Source organism: Schistocerca gregaria, chromosome 9 (assembly GCF_023897955.1).
Source record: "Schistocerca gregaria isolate iqSchGreg1 chromosome 9, iqSchGreg1.2, whole genome shotgun sequence".
Classification (NCBI taxonomy): Eukaryota; Metazoa; Arthropoda; class Insecta; order Orthoptera; family Acrididae; genus Schistocerca; species Schistocerca gregaria.
Genome location: NC_064928.1, coordinates 107,936,086 through 107,959,038, shown reverse-complemented (window position 1 = coordinate 107,959,038; position 22,953 = coordinate 107,936,086). Strand labels below are relative to the sequence as shown.

The window sequence follows — 22,953 nt, the reverse complement described above, 5'->3', positions numbered from 1 at the left end:
CTTGTGGTCTTCAGTCCTGAGACTGGTTTGATGCGCCACTCCATGCTACTAGATCCTATGCAAGCTTCTTCATCTCCCAGTACTTACTGTAGCCTACATCATTCTGAATCTGCTTAGTGTATTCATTTCATGGTCTCCCTCTACGATTTTTACCCTCCACCCTACCCTCCAGTACTAAATTGGTGATCCCTTGATGCCTGAGAACATATCATACCAACCAATCCCTTCTTCTAGTCAAGTTGTGCCACAAACTCCTCTTCTCCCCAATTCTATTCAATACCTCCTCATTAGTTATGTGATCTACCCATCTAATGTTCAACATTCTTCTGTAGCACCACATTTCGATAGCTTCTATTCTCTTCCTGTCCAAACTATTTATCGTCCACGTTTCACTTCCATTCATGGCTACACTCCATACAAATACTTTCAGAAACGAATTCCTGACACTTAGATCTATAGTCGATGTTAACAAATTTCTCTTCTTCAGAAACGGTATCCTTGCCATTGCCAGTCTACATTTTATACCCTCTCTACTTCGACCATCATCAGTTATTATGCTCCCCAAATAGCAAAACTCGTTTACTACTTTAAGTGTCTCATTTACTAATCTAATTACCTCAGCATCACCCAAATTAATTCGACTACATTCCATTATCCTCATTTTGCTTTTGTTGATGTTCATCTTATGCCCTCCTTTCAAGACACTGTCCATTCCGTTCAACTGCTCTTCCAAGTCCTTTGCTGTCTCTAACAGAATTACAGTGTCATCGGCGAACCTCAAAGTTTTTATTTCTTCTCCATGGATTTTAATACCTACTCCGAACTTTTCTTATGATATAACATGACAAAATACCATGGCAAGTTGTACATATCGGTAAAACAATTGTTAAGGAGAGCAAATACTAGAGTAAATGTAGAGTAAGGTGTTGTCAATCTAGCAAAGAAAGCACCCGGCATTGTAGTCGGATGAATACCTGATGTTAATGTATAGGATTAGCAACACAATTTCTCTCCTAATAACTGTAAAGTATTTTTTTCTGACTGGCCGTCAACAGCTCGAAGAAGCCATTCCGAGGTGTTCACCGCCAGTCGCAATCGATGATGACACTAACAAATCTCTCCTCTATCATATCATCTTTTTACATTTTTCTTAAAACCCAATGTTTTATTTAAATTTCAACCTCAAATTATTGTGTTTTAAAGAAACAATAGCCAATTCTTTGTCAAATATTGCAGAAAAAAAAGCTACAAAAAACATGACGAACGAAAAGTGTAATCTGTATGATTTGTTTCGAAGTATCAGATAACAGGTCTTTAATTTGCAATAAATAAATAAAGAACAAATAAGTAAATAATAAATTTTCTTAACAAGTTGTGGAGAACTGGATCAATGATGACATCGTTAGTCTTCTCTGGTATAATTTCTGATTGGCTATTGTGTTGTCTGGCGTCAGCTCCAAACAGCCAGAAAATAAAAAAAATATGACAATATTTCATATGACAGATTCAAGGTACGAACAACTGGCTGTAGCGTAATTTCCACCATTGTCTCGCTGCTATTGACGGAAAACATGCAATGCCGCAGGCAGCGGTCAGCAGTGGAAGTGAATATTTTAATTACAAGAACTGTTTTACCATTGTATTAGTCGCCGTTGCTGACGTAAAATATAACTATTGATAGATGGAAAGGAAGAATATCAGATAGGGGATGGGTGGGTGTGGTGTTTAGCAAGCATGTATTGAGCCATAAAATCACAAATAAATCATTGAAGATTCCTGAACCAAGACTGTTATCGTACAGAACGCAGAAAGTTACGTATTATTTATTCGGCGTTGGAGCATTCGTCCATCAGGAAGTATTATGAAAATTTATTTATTTAGGATATCATGAAAAAGGATCTGAAGAGAGAGTATAGGACTACTGATTCCGCAGAGCGAGATGATCAGTGGAAAATCTATTTCGTAAACTATCTTAAGTTTCTCGGGTTATGCTGTGAAACAAGTCTCTTCTAGTGCAAGCATTTTGTTTTCTATATTTTGGGAGGAGCTAGTATGGACCATAATAAAAAAGTCTATCCGGCATGGGTGGCCGAGCGGTTCTAGGCTCTACAGTCTGGAACCGCGCTACCGCTACGGTCGCAGGTTCGAATCCTGCCTCGGGCATGGATGTGTGTGATGTCCTTAGGTTAGTTAGATTTAAGTAGTTCTAAGTGTAGGGGACTGTTGACCTCAGTTGTTAAGTCCCATAGTGCTCAGAGCCATTTGAATTTGAAAAAAGTCTAATAAACATGGGCTCTGAAATGTATGCCTTAAGTGTTATGCGCATTTGTTCAGTAGAAGAGATGTGTTTCACAGTACCGAAGATAAGCAATTGTTGATAGGTCTTAAGTATGCATGTTATACCCCATGTTTACTGGATATTTTTGCATATACTATAGTGTGTTTTCACTGTATCGTTTAGCCTACTGATTATCATACATCGTACACTACTGCCCATTAAAATTGCTACACCACGAAGACGACGTACTGCAGACGCTAAATTTAACCGACAGGAAGAAGATGCTGTGATATGCAAATGATTATCTTTTCAGAGCATTCACACAAGGTTGGCGGCGGTGACGACACCTACAACGTGCTGACATGAGGAAAGTTTGCAACCGATTTCTCATAGACAAACTGCAGTTGACCGGAGTTACCTGGTGAAACGTTGCTATGATGCCTCGTAGAACTGACATGTGGTTACATTTTCGCGCAATTTGGGTGCATATATCCTGAGAAATCAGTACCCAGAACGACCACCTCTGGCCGTAAAAACGGCTTGATACGCCTGGGCATTGAGGCAAACAGAGCTTGGATAGCGTGTACAGCTGCCCATGCAGCTTCAACACGATAGCACAGTTCATCAAGAGTAGTGACGACGCATTGTGATGGGTGGTTGCTCGGCCACCATTGACCAGACGTTTTCAATTGGTGAGAGATCTGGAGAACGTGCTGGCCAGGACAGCAATCGAACATTTTCTGTATCCAGAAAGGCCTGTACAGGACCTGCAACATGCGGTCGTGCATTATCCTGCTGAAATGTAGGGTTTCGCAGGGATCGAATAAAGGGTAGAGCCATGGGTCGTAACATATCTGAAATGTAACGTCCACTGTTCAAAGTGCCCTCAAAGCGAACAAGAGGTGACCGAGACGTATAACCAATGGCACCCCATACCATCACGCCGGGTGATACGCCAGTATGGTGATGACGAATACACGCTTCCAATGTGCGTTCAAAGCGATGTCGCCAAACACGGATGCGTCTATCATGTTGCTCTAAACAGAACCTGGATTCATCCGGAAAATTGACGTTTTGCCATTCGTGCACCCAGGTTCGTCGTTGAGTGCACCATCGCAGGCACTCCTGTCTGTGATGCAGCGTCAAGGGTTACCGAGCTGATAGTCCATGCTGCTGCAAACGTCGTCCAACTGTTCGTGCAGACGGTTGTTGTCTTGCAAACGTCCACATCTGTTGACTCAGGGATCGAGACGTGGCTGCACGATCCGTTGCAGCCATGCGGGTAAGATGCCTGTCATCTCGACTGCTAGAGATATGAGGCCGTTTGGATCCAGCACGGCGTTCCGTATTATCTTCCTGAACCCACCGATTCCATATTCTGCTGACAGTCATTGGATCTCGACGAACGCGAGCAGCATTGTCGCTATACGATAAACCGCAATCGCGATAGGCTACAATCCGACCTTTATCAAAGTCGGAAACGTGATGGTACGCATTTCTCCTCCATACACGAGGCATCAGAACAATGTTTCACCAGGCAACGCCGGTCAACTGCTGTTTGTGTATGAGAAATCGGTTGGAAACTTTCCTCATGACAGAACGTTGTAGGTGTCGCCACCGGCGCCAGCCTTGTGTGAATGCTCTGAAAAGCTAATCATTTACATATCACAGCATCTTCTTCGTGTCGGTTAAATTTCGCCTCTGTAGCACGTCATTTTCGTGGTGCACCAATTTTAGTGGCCAGTAGTGTATGTCTGTGATGCTATCTTTTTCCACTAAAAGAAACTCAGTGGCGGTTCTCTGCTTGAAACACATCTCCTTTGCAGACGCCATTTTGAAAGCTAGTTATAGCGTCGGTACCTACTGGAATTTCATGTAACTATAGGCAAGGAAGTGGGAGTATTCAACAATGTTGCACAACATATTCCACAGTTTTTCAAACGAAATTAGCCCAGGAGAAAATGTTTTGCATTACTTATTGAACTCACGTTGTGCACACATCAAAAAAAGTTTTGCATCACCTCGGCACCGTGAGTTCCGGAACCTCTACTGAAAATTGGAATAGACATCGAGATAACACATCATTTCCGCCCTTTTTATTGCTCATGAAAGTCACACATTGTATTTGTACAACCATACAGTGAGACCTCCAGAGGTGGTGCTCCAGATTGCTGTACACACCGGTACCACTAATACCCAGCAGCACGTCCTCTTGCATTGATGCATGCCTGTATTCGTCGTGGCGTACTACCCACAAGTTCATCAAGGCACTGTCGGTCCAGATCGTCCCACTCCTCCACAGCGATTGGGCGTAGATCCCTCAGAGTGGTTGGTGGGTCACGTCGACCAAAAAGAGCCCTTTTCAATCTACCCCAGCCATGTTCGATAGGGCTCATGTCTGGTGAACAAGCTGGCCACACTAGTCGAACGATTTCGTTATCCTGGAGGAATTTCACAAGATGTGAGGGCGCGAATTGTCGTCCATGAAGACGAATACCTCGCCAATATGCTGCCGGTGTGGTTGCACTATCGGTCGGAGGCTGGCATTCAAGTATGGTACAGCCATTAAGGCTCCACATAATGCCACCGCAAAACAGCAGAGAACCTCCACCTGGCTGCACTCGCTGGACTGCGTGCCTAAGGCGTTCAGCCTGATCGTGTTGCCTCCAAACACGTCTCCGACGATTGTCTCCTTGGAAGCATATGCGAGACTCATCGGTGAAGAGAACGTGATGCCAATCCTGAGCGGTCCATTCTGAAAGTCGTTGGGCCCATCTTCACCGCGCTGCACGGTGTCGTGGTTGCAGAGATGTACCTCGCCATGGACGTGAAATTGTGCATCATACAGTCTTTTGCGTACAGTTTGAGTCGTAACACGTCGTCCTATGGCTGTAATAAAAGCATTATTCAACATGTTTGCGATGCTGTCAGGGTTCTTCCGAACCATAATCCCTAGGTAGTGGTCATCCACTGCAGCAGTAGCCCTTGGGAGGCCTGAGCGAGGCATGTCGTCGACAGTTCCTGTCTCTCTGTATCTCCTCCATGTCCCAACAACATCGCCTTAGTTAGCACCGAGACGCCTGGACACTTCCCTTCTTGAGAGCCCTTCCTGGCACAAAGTAACAATGCGGACGCGATCTAACCGCGATATTCACCATCTAGGTATAGTTGAACTACAGACAATCCGAGCCGTGTACCTCCTTCCTGGTGGAATGACTGGAACTGATCGGCTGTCGGACCCCCTCCGTCTAATAGGCGCTGCTCATGCATGGTTGTTTACATTTTTGGGCGAGTTTAGTGACATCTCTGAACAGTCAAAGGGACTGTGTCTGTGATACAATAACCGCAGTCAACGTCTGTCTTAAGGAGTTCTGTAAACTGGGGTGATGCAAAACTTTTTTCTATGTGTATATAAATTTTTCTGTGGCACTGAAAGACGCTTACAAAATAACTTCAGCGACATACCATGTATAGTACACAACTTGGTGTCAAGATAACAGCGCCAAAAACCACAGTCCCGCCACCAGGAGACGAAGTTCCACGAACGCCTGGCCTGTTATACCAAATGTAAGTGTGGTGTGCGTACTGTAAGACCTTCGGTACACACATCATCAGATTATTTGACTTGTCGCTCTAACGAAGTAGGCGAGTGTCAGCAATATGTCTCGTGGTCTTTTCGTGGCGTGTTTATCTTCTGGCGTTAGGTCAGACAATAGAAATGCCACTTGCACACATAGAGTACCAGATTGACGGTGACCAGCTTTAAACAGAACTTGATTAATTTTCACACACATTTATTAAAATAATAAAAAGCACAGACATTACGTAACTTGATTCTGGATGCTGTTTACAATTGACCATCTGAAGTTCGTTTGGTCTTGGTACGTAATCTTATTCTCACATATCTCTGATGCTTGACAAAGTGTCTATACATTTATCTTCATGGCTATGTACAGGAATATGATAATCTTTTAGGTGCAGACTGAAACTTGAATATAGACTGGTACAGACTAATGCAGACTGGTGCAGACTGATGCAGACTGACTAATCGGAGGTCTGTACACTCGTTACAATACCTCGCGCGTTCTGGTATCACTGCCCGAGTGTGATCCGCGAGGAGAGAAGGTTCTACGTTAGCAGCAATCTCATTGGCTGCGTTACATATTAATACGCAGATCGATGGAAGCAGAATTTGGTCCGTCTCTAAGGCAGCGCCATCTCGTAGTGCAGAGACGGACAAGCGCTGCGCCTGCGCTGTTGTGCTTAGCGGGGCGCGCTCTAGTGGGAAAGTTGTGTACGCGCTGACTACACGGGACTATGTACACAACAGTAAGTAAACACGTAACTCAGGTACGATTCTTCAGTTTATTTCACGACTGTCATACCAAGTGCTCAAAATGTTGACATTCAGCAGTGGCACAAGTTATAAACTGATTCTGGAGAAACAACACTCACGTTGAATTTCATATGGAATAAACGGCTGCACAGGATTATCTTACAGGGCATTTCTTTCCTCTCTGAGTCATCACTGTTTCCTATGAGACCTCTTGTTTTAAATTTCGCCACAGACAAAACCTCAGAAGTGTTAAGTTTTGTGAGCGTGGAGATTTTTTGTGTTACCTGAACGACGATTCCAATGCTCTCCAAATGGTCTCTTAAGAGGGTCTGCAATTACGTGTGCGTTATTGTGGGGATATGCGTCATGTTGGTACCACGCTTACTGCCTTACGTCCAGTGGGATGTCTTACAATACTTGCGGCAGCAGCGTATCTTAGAAACTCGAGATAAGTGATATCAACATGATAGGGACCAATGATGCGGAACAGGGACCAAACCTTGATAGCTGAAGAGCGTTATTTTTATACAGTTCTTTGTGTCAGCGCAGATTTTCACCTAACGATTAGTCCAGTTTGCGAAAATTGCCTTGCCAATGGTTTGAAACGATGCTCCTCCCTTAAACTTTATTTTGCATAGGTATGACGCATGATGTAGCACTTTTCATAGATAATATTCCGAGGATAATATTCTGGACGTCATTGCCATGAAGATTGAGCAAGCAGTAAAGGAAACAAAAGAAAAATTCGGAGTAGGTATTAAAATCCATGGAGAAGAAATGAAAACTTTGAGGTTCGCCGATGACATTGTAATTCTGTCAGAGACAGCAAAGGACTTGGAAGAGCAGTTGAACGGAATGGACGGAGTCTTGAAAGTAGGATACAAGACGAACATCAACAAAAGCAAAACGAGGATATTGGAATGTAGTCGAATTAAGTCTGGTGATGCTGAGGGAATTAGATTAGAAAATGAGACACTTAAAGTAGTAAACGAGTTTTGCTATTTGGGGAGCAAAATAATTCATGATGGTCGAAGAGACGATATAAAATGTAGACTGGCAATGGCAAGGAAAGCGTTTCTGAAGAAGAGAAATTTGTTAACATCGAGTATAGATTTAAGTGTCAGGAAGTCATTTCTTAAAGTGTTTGTATGGAGTGTAGCCATGTACGGAGGTGAAACATGGACAATAAATAGTTTGGACAAGAAGAGAATAGAAGCTTTCGAAATGTGGTGCTGCAGAAGAATGCTTAAGATTAGATGGGTAGACCACATAAATAATGAGGAGTTTGTGGCACAACTTGACAAGAAGAAGGAACCAGCTGGTAGGACATGTTCTGAGGCATGAAGGGATCACAAATTTAGCATTGGAGGGCAGCGTGGAGGGTAAAAATCGTAGAGGGAGACCAAGATATGAAAACACAAAGCAGATTCAGAAGGACGTAGATTGCAGTAGATACTGGGAGATGAAGAAGCTTGCACAGGATAGGGTAGCATGGAGAGCTGCATCAAACCAGTCTCAGGACTGAAGACCACAACAACAACACATGCCGCATGACGTAGCACTTTTCATAGATAACATTCCGAGGACTGTAAGCAATTCTGGACGTCATTGCCATGAAGTTTTCGATGCAGCCGATTGTGATGATGGTATGTTTGATGAAGTGTAGGCAGAATATTCGATTGGTTGATGCCTCTCGTACTTCCGACATGCCTCTTAGCGACGTTTACATTGCGCGTTACTGCTACTAAAATATTAGTTTCATTTATTTCATCAGTTGTTCTTTTTTGACATATTTTATTCTCCACGCTTCCAGTTTGTAGAACATTTTTAAAATGTCTGCAAAGACAGATCATGAGTGCTTGGCACGATCTCCACACGCCTCGGCATGCAACCGCACCGCTGTCCTAATACACTCCTGGAAATTGAAATAAGAACACCGTGAATTCATTGTCCCAGGAAGGGGAAACTTTATTGACACATTCCTGGGGTCAGATACATCACACTGACAGAACCACAGGCACATAGACACAGGCAACAGAGCATGCACAATGTCGGCACTAGTACAGTGTATATCCACCTTTCGCAGCAATGCAGGCTGCTATTCTCCCATGGAGACGATCGTAGAGATGCTGGATGTAGTCCTGTGGAACGGCTTGCCATGCCATTTCCACCTGGCGCCTCAGTTGGACCAGCGTTCGTGCTGGACGTGCAGACCACGTGAGACGACGCTTCATCCAGTCCCAAACATTCTCAATGGGGGACAGATCCTGCTGGCCAGGGTAGTTGACTTACACCTTCTAGAGCACGTTGGGTGGCACGGGATACATGCGGACGTGCATTGTCCTGTTGGAACAGCAAGTTCCCTTGCCGGTCTAGGAATGGTAGAACGATGGGTTCGATGACGGTTTGGATGTACCGTGCACTATTCAGTGTCTCCTCGACGATCACCAGAGGTGTACGGCCAGTGTAGGAGATGGCTCCCCACACCTTGATGCCGGGTGTTGGCCCTGTGTGCCTCGGTCATATGCAGTCCTGATTGTGGCGCTCACCTGCACGGCGCCAAACACGCATACGACCAACATTGGCACCAAGCCAGAAGCGACTCTCATCGCTGAAGACGACACGTCTCCATTCGTCCCTCCATTCACGCCTGTCGCGACACCACTGGAGGCGGGCTGCACGATGTTGGGGCGTGAGCGGAAGACGGCCTAACGGTGTGTGGGACCGTAGCCCAGCTTCATGGAGACGGTTGCGAATGGTCCTCGCCGATACCCCAGGAGCAACAGTGTCCCTAATATGCTGGGAAGTGGCGGTGCGGTCCCCTACGGCACTGCGTAGGATCCTACGGTCTTGGCGTGCATCCGTGCGTCGCTGCGATCCGGTCCCAGGTCGACGGGCACGTGCACCTTCCGCCGACCACTAGCGACAACATCGATGTACTGTGGAGACCTCACGCCCCACGTGTTGAGCAATTCGGCGGTACGTCCACCCGGCCTCCCGCATGCCCACTATACGCCCTCGCTCAAAGTCCGTCAACTGCACATACGGTTCACGTCCACGCTGTCGCGGCATGCTACCAGTGTTAAAGACTGCGATGGAGCTCCGTATGCCACGGCAAACTGGCTGACACTGACGGCGGCGGTGCACAAATGCTGCGCAGCTAGCGCCATTCGACGGCCAACACCGCGGTATCTGGTGTGTCCGCTGTGCCGTGCGTGTGATCATTGCTTGTAAAGCCCTCTCGCAGTGTCCGGAGCAAGTATGGTGGGTCTGACACACCGGTGTCAATGTGTTCTTTTTTCCATTTCCAGGAGTGTAGTTTGGCGACATTCGCCGCAGACGATATTCACTTTTTCGACTGTCGTTTACATAGAGAATTACAGGTCATTGGGTGTCACTTGTGTCATACGTCTGTACGCGAGATTTCCACACCCCTAATCATCCCTAGGGCCACTGTTTCTGATGTGATAGTGGAGTGGAAACGTGAAGGGACACGTACAGCACAAAAGCGTACAGACCGACCTCGTCTGTCGTCCGACAAAGACCGGCGACAGTTGAAGAGGGCCGTAATGTGTAATAGGCAGACATCTGCGCAGAACATCATACAGTAATTCCAAACTGCATCAGGACCCACCGCAAGTACTTCGATTTCATGGTCGAGTGGCTGTTCATAAGCCACACACCACGCCCGTAAGTGACAAACGACGCCTCGCTTGCTGTAAGGAGCGTAAACATTGGACGACTGAACAGTGAAACACGTTGTGTGGAGTGACGAATCACGGTACACAATGTGGCGATCCGACGGCAGGGTGTGGGTATGGCGAATGCCTGGTGAATATCATCTGCCAGCGTGTGTAGTGTCAACAGTAAAATTCGGAGGCGGTGGTGTTATGGTGTTGTCGTGTTTTTCATAAAGGGGGTTTGCACCCCTTGTTGTTTTGCATGGCACTATCACTGCAAAGGCCTACATTGATGTTTTAAGCACCTTCTTGCTTCACACTGTCGAAGAGAAGTTCGGGGATGGCGATTGCATTTTTCAACACGATCGAGCACCTGTTCGTAACGCACGGCCTGTAGCCGAAGGGTTACACGACAATAACATTCCTGTAATGGACCTGTCAGCTCGATGTCCAGACCTGAATCCTATAGAACACCTTTTGGATCTTTTGAAACGCAGACTTCGTGCCAGGCCTCACCGACCAACATCGATACCTCTCCTCAGTGTAGCACTCCGTGAAGAATGGGCTGCCATTCCCTAAGAAACCTTCCCTGACAGAACGTATGCCTGAGAGAGTGGAAGTTGTCATAAATGCTAAGGGTGGGCCAACACCATACTGAATTCCAGAATTACCGATGGAGGGCGACACGAACTTGTAAGTCATACGCAGCTGGGTGTCCGGATACTTTTGATCAAATAGTGTATGAAACGACCACAGAGAAAGGAAGAACAAGGAACTACTTTTATAAGCCAAAAGACGTTGTTTAAACATGGCTACTGTAAAAAATAATTACTCTATATGTAAGTTAGGTAAAAGTAATAACGCAAGAGACTTACCTTACACCAGACGCTTGAATAGCAGAAAAGTTTCACTAAATGGTAAAGCAATAGTCTGCTTCTGTGAAACTCACCGACAAAAATGATGATGTCTGTTAGAAGTAGTGTAGTTACGAAGGTCGTTCAATAAGTAATGCTCTCTTTTTGTTAAAGAAAATACCATTAATATATATAGGCAAACGTCCTTGTTGATGCTTTACATTTGATGTTTGTTCTGTGCGACGGTGAAATTTCGAACCGTTCAGACAGATGGCAGAGCCGTAGTACAGCGTCAAAATGGCGTCCATACGACTCACAAGCGGGGTTCTGTTACAGAATGCTTGTTTGCAGAAAAAGAAACCGTAGTGAACATCCATAAACATTTGTGTGTTGTGTTTGCGTTGCTGCAGTTGATAGGAGTGCAGTCGGGCGATGAGTGAAGAAAGTTACAGCCTCAGGAAATGCAGAAACAGAGCTCCGCGATCAGCCACGCTCGGGACGTCCTGTCACAGCCACTGCTCCAGACATGCTCTACATTTGTCGGTCAGCATTGGAAGTGCGTCTGCAACGATCGAGACTCTCGGATATTCAAAGACGTGCTCACGATGGGTTCCACGAATGCTCACAGCGAACCACGAGATTCAAAGAAAGGCCATTTCATCTGAATTGTTGGAGCGTTTTGTGGCCGACGAAGAGGCCTTTCTGTCACGGATCGTGTCAGTCATGCAGTGAATATCTGGCTACGCATATAGGGCAAGAGCTTTTACCAGCAGGGAATACAAGCTTTTCCACAACGTTGGCGCACCGCCATAGAACGTGATGGAGACTACGTAGAAAAATAGAACATAGACATGTTGACTTACATTGTCACCAGATTCTGACTTTTAACAATAAATATGTTCTGAGAAAAAATGTGGGGCATTACTTATTGAACGACCCTCGTATTTCTCGGAAGGCAGCTGCATTGTTCAGGGCAAAAAATACGTAATTGCCAGTTTTTCCACCTGGTCTCTTTACCCCACCATCCCCTATTGTTTTCGGCCGTTACGTGCCACATTCAGTGCTTTCAGCTTAATTACAATGTAACATGTCAATTTCGTCGCCATGTATCGCTGGCTCAACATTAAAATACCTTACTGTTACGTTCACGGCGACATAACAGACGTGTTACACTGTAACCTGGAAAGATATCAAGGTGGTCCTTCAACGTAACCGCTTGTACTAAATCTCAGTTGTGGCTATAATAAAGAATTAGTTATAAATCATCAAATGATCCAGATGCATTATTCGAATAGTCCATAATGATTTTACATCCAATCAGACTTTATTTCCATTATTCATGAAATTATTTATTTCCCTCCCATACGCAGCATCCCGCAAAATTTTATTTATAAACGTCACAGAACGATACGTTTCCACATCACATTTAATGCCGACCACATTCAGTATTGGTTACTCTGGATGTTGAACTCATAACGTTTCTATCTCGTAATCAGGCAGCACCTGAAAATGAAAGATTTGATCGTAAATTGCGTTAACACACTCCGAACCTTACAGTACATCTAATTTCGTAATTATATACTGTCATGTCCATTATAATTATCCGGGCTGTTATGCCGTGGTCGGTTGATGAAATCTGTGTCAAATCCCAACGTTTCGTCCCCGTCTGCGAAGGACACCTTCAAGCGGGTCTGTAGCTCTAGGAAGGTCCAACACACCCACTGGACCTTCCATAGAGCTACACACCCCCTTGAAGATGTCCTCCGCAGACGGGGACGAAACGTTGGGAATTGACACAGAATTCATCACTTACCACGGCATAACAGCCCGGATAATTATAATGGACATGACATTTCCGGCCGTGATAGTCTAAATTTTAGTATAATTATATACTGTACAAACGCATGGTCTCGCGGAGATATGAATTGATAAAACCTTCCCAGACTTTCACAAGTGTCATGTCGTTAATATCCCACGAGCTTTCCGACGAGCTCTTCTCGGCCGTTGTCAAACAATAAACGATTGCCGTGTTGTCCTTGCGTAGGCATGCTGGTAGCTGTGACGTCACTCGCTCTCTGTCCACGCAACAGCGAAATAAGTGGATATCTGAAACCTGCGACTGCGGCATACTGTTCCATACCTCGGTCTTCACTGAGGGCATTTTCAAAAAATTTAATTCCATTCACTTAAAGCTGTTGATCCTCGTACTGATTGATGTGTCGTCAAACGCAATTTGGAGTCCATTTTTTAAAAAAGAATTGTTTAATATTCGATTCCTCGGAATATCAAAATACTCTCGTGTTCTACCTACCGTTTCTCTACAGTGTGTAGTGTTTGACAGATCCAGTAACAGCCACAGTCACAGGTAGTCTGATCAAAAGTGCCAGACACCTCTATGTAATACCGAATTATCCACTCGAGCTGTGGCCGAGCAGCTTCAGTCCGGAGCCCTGCGGCAGCTACAGTCGTAAGTTCGAATCCTGCCTCGGGCATGTGTGTGTGTGATGTCCTTAGGTTAGTTAGGTTTAAGTAGTTCTAAGTTCTAGGGGACTGATGACCTAAGATGTTAAGTACCACAGTGCTCAGAGCCATCTGAACCATTGTTTCGGGGAGGAGACCAGACAGTGAGGTCATCAGTCTCATCGGATTAGGGAAGGCTGGGGAAGGAAGTCCAAAAATGTTCAAATGAGTGTGAAATCTTATGGGACTTAACTGCTAAGGCCATCAGTCCCTAAGCTTACACACTACTTAACCTAAATTATCCTAAGGACAAACACACACACCCATGCCCGAGGGAGGACTCAAACCTCCGCTGGGACTAGCCGCACAGTCCACGACTGCAGCGACCCAGACCGCTCGGCTAATCCCGAGCGGCGAAGGAAGTCGGCGGTGTCCTTTCAAAGTAACCATCCCGGCATTTGCCTGAAGCGATTTAGGGAAATCACGGAAAACCTAAATCAGGGTGGCCGGAGGCAGGATTGAACCGTCGTCCTCCCGAATGCGAGTCCAGTGAGCTAACCACTGAGCCACGTCAATCTATATATTGCGATTAAGAAAACGCTAATGTGGGATGGTATGGACATGAACACATTTTACAGAAATGTGTACTGAGTATAGTAGAGAAACAGTTCGGCAACGGTGACTGTTTTTATCAGCATGAGAATCGACAATGGACCCTGTCATAAAATAGCCTCTGAGGGAAGGGTTTGTGGACAGTAACATTCCTGAAATGGACTGTCCTTCCCAGAGTCCCGACCTCAACCCACTGGAACCTCATTGAGATATTTTGTATGTCCATTCTTGTGATTGGAGGTCTGGTGACTTCGGCTATTGAAACTCCTATAGCCGTCCTTATGACGTCATTCATTGGTTCAAATGGCTCTGAGCACTATGGGACTTAACATCTGAGGTCATCAGTCCCCTAGAACATCACACACATCCATACCCGAGGCAGGATTCGAACCTGCGACCGTAGCGGTCACGTGATTCCAAACTGGAGCGCCTAGAACCGCACGGCCACACCGGCCGGTCGTCATTTATTGTATGGCTAGCAGTTTCAGTGCTTCAATGTACGATCATCAGGCCTTAGCAGATGCTGAGAGGGTTAAGACCGTTCATATACATGATGCATCAGTGGCAAACACCTATAACTGGTTTTCGCAGACTACCAGTAATCGCCGTATTGTTTCTCCAACCATCAACTATAGTTGAAAATGGTTCACTGAAGCACCTAAACTGGTAACTATACAATAAAAGACATCATAAGAACGGCTGTAGGTGTTTCATTTCCTTACACCACTGAGATAAATTAGAAAATTAGAAAGTAAATTTACACTACTGGCCATTACAATTGCTTCATGACAAAGATGATGTGCTACAGACGCGAATTTTAATCGACAGGTAGAAGATGCTGTGATATGCAAATGATTAGCTTTTCAGAGCATTCACACAAGGTTGGGGCCGGTGGCGACACCTACAACGTGCTGACATGAGGAAAGTTTCCACCGATTTCTCATACACAAAAAGCAGTTGACCAGCGTTGCTTGGCGTTGTTGTGATGCCTCGTATAAGGAGGAGAAATGCATAACATCGAGGTCGGATTCTACTAGTTTCTCCATTCGTCTGTAAAGAATTCGCGTTAGTATTTCGCAGCTGTGACTTATCAAACTGATTGTTCGGTAATTTTCACATCTGTCAACACCTGCTTTCTTTGGGATAGGAATTATTATATTCTTCTTGAAGTCTGAGGGTATTTCACCTGTCTCATACATCTTCTCACCAGATGGTAGAGTTTTAATAGGACTGGCTCTCCCAAGGGCGTCAGTAGTTCCAATGGAATGTTGTCTACTCCGGGTGCCTTGTTTCGACTCAGGTCTTTCAGTGCTCTGTCAAACTTTTCAGGAAGTATCGTATCTCCCATTTCATCTTCATCTACATCCTCTTCCATTTCCATAATATTGTCCTCAAGTACATCGCCCTTGTATAGACGCTCTATATACTCCTTCCACCTTTCTGCTTTCCCTTCTTTGCTTAGAACTGGCTTTCCATCTGAGCTCTTGATGTTCATACAAGTGGTTCTCTTTTCTCCAAAGGTCTCTTTAATTTTCCTGTAGGCAGTATTTACCTTACCCTTAGTGAGATGAGCATCTACATCCTTACATTTGTCCTCTAACCATCCCTGCTTAGCCATTTTGCACTTCATGTCGATCTCATTTTTGAGACGTTTGTATTCCCTTTTGCCTGCTTCATTTACTGCATTTTTATATTTTCTCCTTTCATCAATTAAATTCAATATTTCTTCTGGTACCCAAGGATTTCTACTAGCCCTCGTCTTTTTACCTACTTGATCCTCTGCTGCCTTCACTACTTCATCCATCAAAGCTACCCATTCTTCTTCTACTGTATTTCTTTCGCCCATTTCTGTCAATTGCTGCCTTATGGTCTCCCTGAAACTCTGTACAACCTCTGGTTCTTTCAGTTTATCCAGGTCCCATCTCCTTAAATTCCCAACTTCTTGCAGTTTCTTCATTTTTATTCTACAGGTCATAACCAATAGATCGTGGTGAGAGTCCACATCTGCCCCTGGAAATGTCTTACAATTTAAAACCTGGTTCCTAAATCTCTGTTATACCATTATATAATCTGTCTGAAACCTGTCAGTATCTCCAGGCTTTTTCCATGTATACAGCACAACAGTATAGGTAGCTAATTTTCATAATTTACGACACACCACTTTTTGAGCTATGGTGAATTTTATGGTTTTATTCGCCGGTTCAATAAAACCAGTGTACTCTCGGTGTGGCCCTCCTGAGTGTCACTTACCTGTGATCCTGGTGCAGTGCGCGGCCTGTACACAGAGGGCGTCATGCTGTTGATCGTGTTTAGCTGGACGGTCTTCCAGGCTTCATTGTGCTCCTGCAACAGACAAATGTATACAGTGCACTTGGCGCGTAACTCCACATAAACTGAAAAGGACTCACAGGTACCAGAAACAGAGATAATAGACAGGGCATAAATGCAACTACTTTGTCAGGAATCACATCTGGATCACTTACGAAGAGCACAGTCCCAGTTGTCGGTATCCCATTTAACGCCTTTCAAGCTAAAAAATTTATGTCCAATATCTAACTGTATCTACACTGAAGAGCCAAAGAAACTGGTACAGCCTAACGTCGTACCCCCCTCCCCCCCCCCCCCCCCAAGTACACAGAGTTGCCGAAACAAGACTAATGTCTGAAGTAGTGCTGGAAGGAACTGACACCATGAATCCAGCAGGGCTGTCCATAAATCTGTAGGAGTACGAGGGGGTGGAGATCTCTTCTAAACAGCACGTTGCAAGACATACCAAATACGCTCATTAATGTTCATGTCTGGGAGTTTGGTGGCCAGCGGGAGTCTTTAAACTCAGAAGAGTAATGCTGGAGCAACTATGAAGCAAATCTGGACGTATGGTGTATCGCATTGTCCTGCTGGAATTGCCCAAGTCCGTCAGAATGCACAATGGAGATGAATGGATGCAGGTGATCAGACAGGATGCTTACGTACGTGTCACCTGTCAGAGTCGTATCTAGACGTATCAGGGGTACCGTATCACTCCAACTGCACACATCCCACACCATTAGAGAGCCCCTGCTGACATACAGGGTCCGCGGATCCATGAGGTTGTCTCCGTAACCGTGCAAGTCCATCTGCTCTATACAATTTGAAACGAGACTCGTCCGACCAGGCAACATGTTTTCAATCATCAACAGTCCAATGTCGGTGTTGGCGGGCACAGGCGAGACTTAAAGCTTTGTATCATGCAGTCATCCAGGGCATTCGAGTGCGCCTTCGGCTCCGAAAGCCCACGCCGATGATGTTTCAAATGGTTCAAATAGCTCTGGGCACTCTAGAACTCTAGAACTTAGAACTATTTAAACCTAACTAACCTAAGGACATCACAAACATCCATGCACGAGGCAGGATTCGAACCTGCGACCGTAGCGGTCGTCGATTCCAGACTAAAGCGCCTAGAACCGCTCGGCCACACCAGCGGGCGATGATGTTTCGTCGAATGGTTTGCACTCTGACACTTGTTTATGGGCCAACACTGAAATCTGCAGCAATTTGCGGAAGGGTTGCACTTCTGTCACGTCGAACGATTCTCATCAGTCGTCGTTGGTCCCGTTCTTACGGGATCTTTTTTCGGGAGCAGCGATGTCGGAGATTGAATGTTTTATTGGATTCCCGATATTCACGGTACACTAGTGAAATGGTCTTACGGGAAAATACCCACTTCATCGCTTCCTCGGAGATGCTGTGTCCCATCGCTCGTGCGCCGACTATAACACGACGTTCATACTCACTGAAATCTTGATAACTTGTCATTGTAGCAGCAGTAATCGAAGTAACAACTGCGCCAGACACTTGTCCTCGCATATAGGTGATGCCGACTGCAGCGCCATATTCTGCCTGTTTACATATCTTTGTATTTGAATACGCATGGCAATACCAGTTTCTTTGGCGCTTCAGTGCATGTCTCAATATATTACAAAATGGATGTTTGCAAGTATGTTCCACCTCACCTTCTAAATCACTGGTTCTGTTTCACCCAAACTTGTCACAACTATCACTTACTGTGTGGGGAGAACTGGTGTGAGAGTAAGAGCCCTTATCTCATATAGTGGTGCAGGAGAGAAAATATTTCTTGAATGAGATTTTCACTCTGCAGCGGAGTGTGCGCTGATATGAAACTTCCTGGCAGATTAAAACTGTGTGCCGGACCGAGACTCGAACTCGGGACTTTTGCCTTTCGCGGGCAAGTGCCCAACAACTGAGCTACCCAAGCACCACTCACGCCCTGTCCTCACAGCTTTACTTCTGCCAGTATCTCGTCTCCTACCTTCCAAACTTTACAGAAGCTCTCCTGCGAACCCTGCAGAACTAGCACTCCTGAAAGAAAGGATATTACGGAGACATGGCTTAGCCACAGCCTGGGTGAAGTTTCCAGAATGAGATTTTCACTCCTTTCTTTCAGGAGTGCTAGTTCTGCAGGGTTCGCAGGAGAGCTTCAGTAAAGTTTGGAAGGTAGGAGACGAGATACTGGCAGAAGTAAAGCTGCGAGGACAGGCCGTGAGTTGTGCTGGGGTAGCTCAGTTGGTAGGGCACTTGCCCACGAAAGCAAAGGTCCCGAGTTCGAGTCTCGGTCAGGCACACAGTTTTAATGTGCCTGTAAGTTTCATATCAACGCACACTCCGCTGCAGAGTGAAAATTTCATTCTGGAAACATCCCCCAGGCTGTGGCTAAGCCATGTATCCGCAATATCCTTTCTTTCGGGAGTGCTAGTTCTGCAAGGTTAGCCGAAGAGCTTCTGTAAAGTTTGGAAGGTAGTAGACGAGGTACTGGCAGAATTAAAGCTGTGAGGAGGGGGGGGGGGGTGAGTCGTGCTTGGGTAGCTCAGTTGGTAGAGCACTTGCCCGCGAAAGGTGAAGGTCCCGAGTTAGAGTCTCGTTCCGGCACACAGTTTTAATCTGCTAGGAAGGTTCAAAATATTTCTTTCTTACTGCACAGAACCGGAGTTCCTGCAGGAGTGTCATGCTGAGCAGGTAGTATCGCGGTGCATTGTAGGTGATGTACAGTGATGAGCCAAAACGTGAAAACCACTGCCCGCCACGACGTTGGATGGCGCCTAGAGGCGTTTCGGGCAAGTGATGCAGAAACAAAAATATATAAGCGCAGCAGAGAGGGACAGGTGATCACCCTATCGAGGATAAATATCTCGAAAATGGCGAACCTGGCTGAATGTTAATGTAGTGCTTTTGTGAGCATATACGGAAAGAAGTAGGACAGTGAAACTATATCTACATACATAATCCACAATCCACCATACGGTGCGTAGCGGAGGGTACCTCGTACCAAAACTAGCATCTTCTCTTCCTGTTCCACTTCCAACCAGAACTAGGGGAAAATGACTGTCTATATGCCTCTGTACGAGCACTAATCTCTCTTATCTTATCCTTGTGGTCTCTCCGCGAAATGTAAGTTGGCGGCAGTAAAATTGTACTGCAGTCAGCCTCAAATGCTGGTTCTCTAAATTTCCTCAGTAGCGATTCACGAAAAGAACGCCTCCTTTCCTCTAGAGACTCCCACCCGAGTTCCTGAAGCATTTCCGTAACACTCGCGTGATGATCAAACCTACCAGTAAGAAATCTAGCAGCCTGCCTCTGAACTGCTTCTATGTCCTCCCTCAATCCGACCTGATAGCGATCCCAAACGCTCGAGCAGTACTCAAGAATAGGTCGTATTAGTGTTTTATAAGCGGTCTCCTTTACAGATGAACCACATCTTCCCAAAATTCTACCAATGAACCGAAGACGACTATCCGCCTTCTCCACAACTGCCATTACATGCTTGTCCCACGATATCGCTCTGCAATGTTACGCCCAATTATTTAATTGACGTGACTGTGTCAAGCGCTACGCTACTAGTGGAGTACAGGATTCTTTTTCCTATTCATCTTCATTAATTTACATTTATCTATATTTAGAGTTAGCTGCCATTCTTTGCACCAATCACAAATCCTGTCCAAGTCATTTTGTTTCCTCCTACAGTCACTCAACGACGACACCTTCCCGTACACCACAGCATCATCATCAAACAGCCGCACATTGCTATCTACGCTATCCAAAAGATCATTTATGTAGATAGAAAACAACAGCGGACCTACCACACTTCCCTGGGGCACTCCAGATGATACCCTCACCTCCGATGAACACTCACCATCGAGGACAACGTACTTGGTTCTATTACTTAAGAAGTCTTCGAGTCACTCACATACATGGGAACCAATCCCATATGCTCGTACCTTAGGAGTCTGCAGTGGGGCACGGAGTCAAACGCTTTCTGGAAGTCAAGGAATATGGCATCCGTATGATACTCTTCATATATGGTTCGCAAGATATCATGTGAAAAAAGGGCGAGTTGCGTTTCGCAGGAGCGGTGCTTAGCACTAGGCGCTAAATGTTTGGACATCCTTGACTCTTCACAAACTACGGTACTTAGAGGCTTGTCTGCTCTGTAAAGTAGGACAGATGGTGATCTGTAGCACCTCTGTTAAAAGAGCACAATACTGATGTACGCACAAGTGTTTCAGAGCACACCATTCGTTGTACATTGTTGAACATGGAGCTCTGCAACAGCAGACCACCCCTACGTGTTCACATTTTGACCCATCTACATCGTCAATTCCAGTTAAAGTGGGTACAGGACCATCGGGATTCGAGTGTCGAACAATGGAAATGTGTCGCCTCATCGGTTGAATCAGATTTTTGCTGCACCAGGTCGATCGTCGCTCCACATCAGCCGTTATCGAAGTGAACAGTGGCTCGAAATGTGCAGTGTGCCACGGACGCTGGTTGGTGGGAGTAGTATATGCTACGGGAGACATTCTTCTGTTTTTTCATGGGGCATGTGATAGTACTCTAAGACACGCCGACTACTGGTAACCACCTGTATCACCTCATGTTCAATGTCTTTCCCGACGGTGATGTCATCTTTCAGCAGTATAATTGTTCGTGTCTAGGAGCCAGAACCGTGCTACAGTGGTTTGAGGAGCATTATAGTTAAGTCACGTTGATGTCTCGTCGACCAAACCAGCCTGATGTAAATCCTGTAGAAGCCATCTGGGCCTCTATCCGGTGTCATCATATTATTTATACGAATTACTTAACCTGCTCATAGACGTATAATGTCAGATGCCACACAAACCTCCCAATAAACTGTTGGATCCTTGAGACGCAGAATCAGTGCTATTAAGCAAGTAGTCGTAATATTTTGGCTCAACAGTGTATGAGTAGACGGCAACGTCTGTGCAGAGACAGGAGGGAGGAGGAGGAGACGCATATTGAGAGGGGGCAAAGGAAACAGAGGGGTGGGGGACATGGGGTTGTGACACTTGTGAAGAGCGACAGTTGTGAGGAGCGACATTTGTGAGGAGACCCGGTCAAACAAGTAGCAGGCGGTCTCCAGGGAGACCAAACAGGTGGCGCACCACAGCTCAGTACTGCATCGTCACATCACTGCCGTCACACAGGAGTGCAAATCGATCGCTGCAACGCCTCAGGCAAAGAGCATGGGATCTACACAAGATCCGACCAATGCTGCAGGAATATTTCTGCAAGAACATCGTTTGATTATGAATGATGGGAGCAAATTTGTACTTGCAGATGGCGACAGATGATCGAATGATAGGACATTGGCGTTCGCCAGCGAAAGGGGAAAATCCTGTTTAACAGACTGCAATTCGTTCTTTGTCAATGGAACGTTCAAAAGCTCCAGCAAGCAATTTGGACAGTTATTTATTGTTCATGCTGATATTTCTAGTTCTTAGGAGGAAATAAACACAGTTCCAATCGTGTACGCCTTGCTACCCAATAAAAAGCGAGAAACGTTCGATCGCTTTTTCACAGCTATTGAGAGCAGCGTACCTGGATGGAATCCTGCAGCTACCATGATGGATTTTGAAGCTGCAATCATTTAATCAGCAACACATTTGTTTCCTGATGCGAAGATTAATGGCTGAAACTACCTTTTCAGTCAGTGCTTGTGGAGGCAGAATTGAGGCCTTGTTGCTGCCTACAAGGAAAAGGCAGAAATTCGTTTCCACATAAGATTGTGTTCCGCTTTGGCTCACATTCCCCTGGACATGTTAGATGATGGGTGGCTATGCATTCAGGAGAGCACGCCAGATAATGAAAAACTGCAGGATTTTTACGACTATTTTGTTGAACAATGGCTGGATAATGAAGAGCCAAGAGATATATGGAACTGCGCAGGAAGGCGTCACCGCACCAACAATGTTTCAGAAGGATGGAATCGCAGGATAAATACATTATTTTCGAAGGTTCACCCAAATTTTTACTCCTTAGTAACAATTCTCAGAGAAGACGCAGAATATCTTGGGCACCGACTAGTTTTAAATGTAGGTGGGAAAAGAAGAAAGAAGTCCGCAATTAAGAGAGGTGAGATAGTTTCTAAGACTCCAAGTTGCCGGCATTATATAATCATTTCTTACTTGCGTGGCTTATGCACAGAAATTACAATAAAAAGGGAATGGCTGAAGCTACAGCAACACTTTTAAATATTGAAAAGGGGTTCAGTCCACGCTGATAGCCCTATTGTAAAAATTGTAAATAAATAATCATCCTGTAAATATGGAAAATAAATATAATGCAGGACCAAGAGAGACTACCTCCTCGTGGTGTTCCCTGGAAACGACACAAAGTCGGCTAAATGTCTCTTGAAAATTGTAAAAGATTCACTAATGA

General features: G+C 45.3%; 1 protein-coding gene across 1 annotated transcript in view; it reads right to left on the bottom strand.

Moving 5' to 3' along the window:
* Nucleotides 1-12,509: 12,509 nt before the first annotated feature.
* LOC126291860 (uncharacterized) overlaps nucleotides 12,510-22,953 on the bottom strand; it is a 35,312-nt gene continuing 24,868 nt past the window's right edge. Inside the window, exons 3-4 of the mRNA XM_049985581.1 lie at nucleotides 16,471-16,563; nucleotides 12,510-12,651 (exon numbers count right to left, since the gene is read on the bottom strand). Coding sequence (XP_049841538.1) covers nucleotides 12,619-12,651; nucleotides 16,471-16,563 — 126 coding nt within the window. The 3' untranslated portion in view covers nucleotides 12,510-12,618. The remainder of the gene's footprint in view (nucleotides 12,652-16,470; nucleotides 16,564-22,953) is intronic.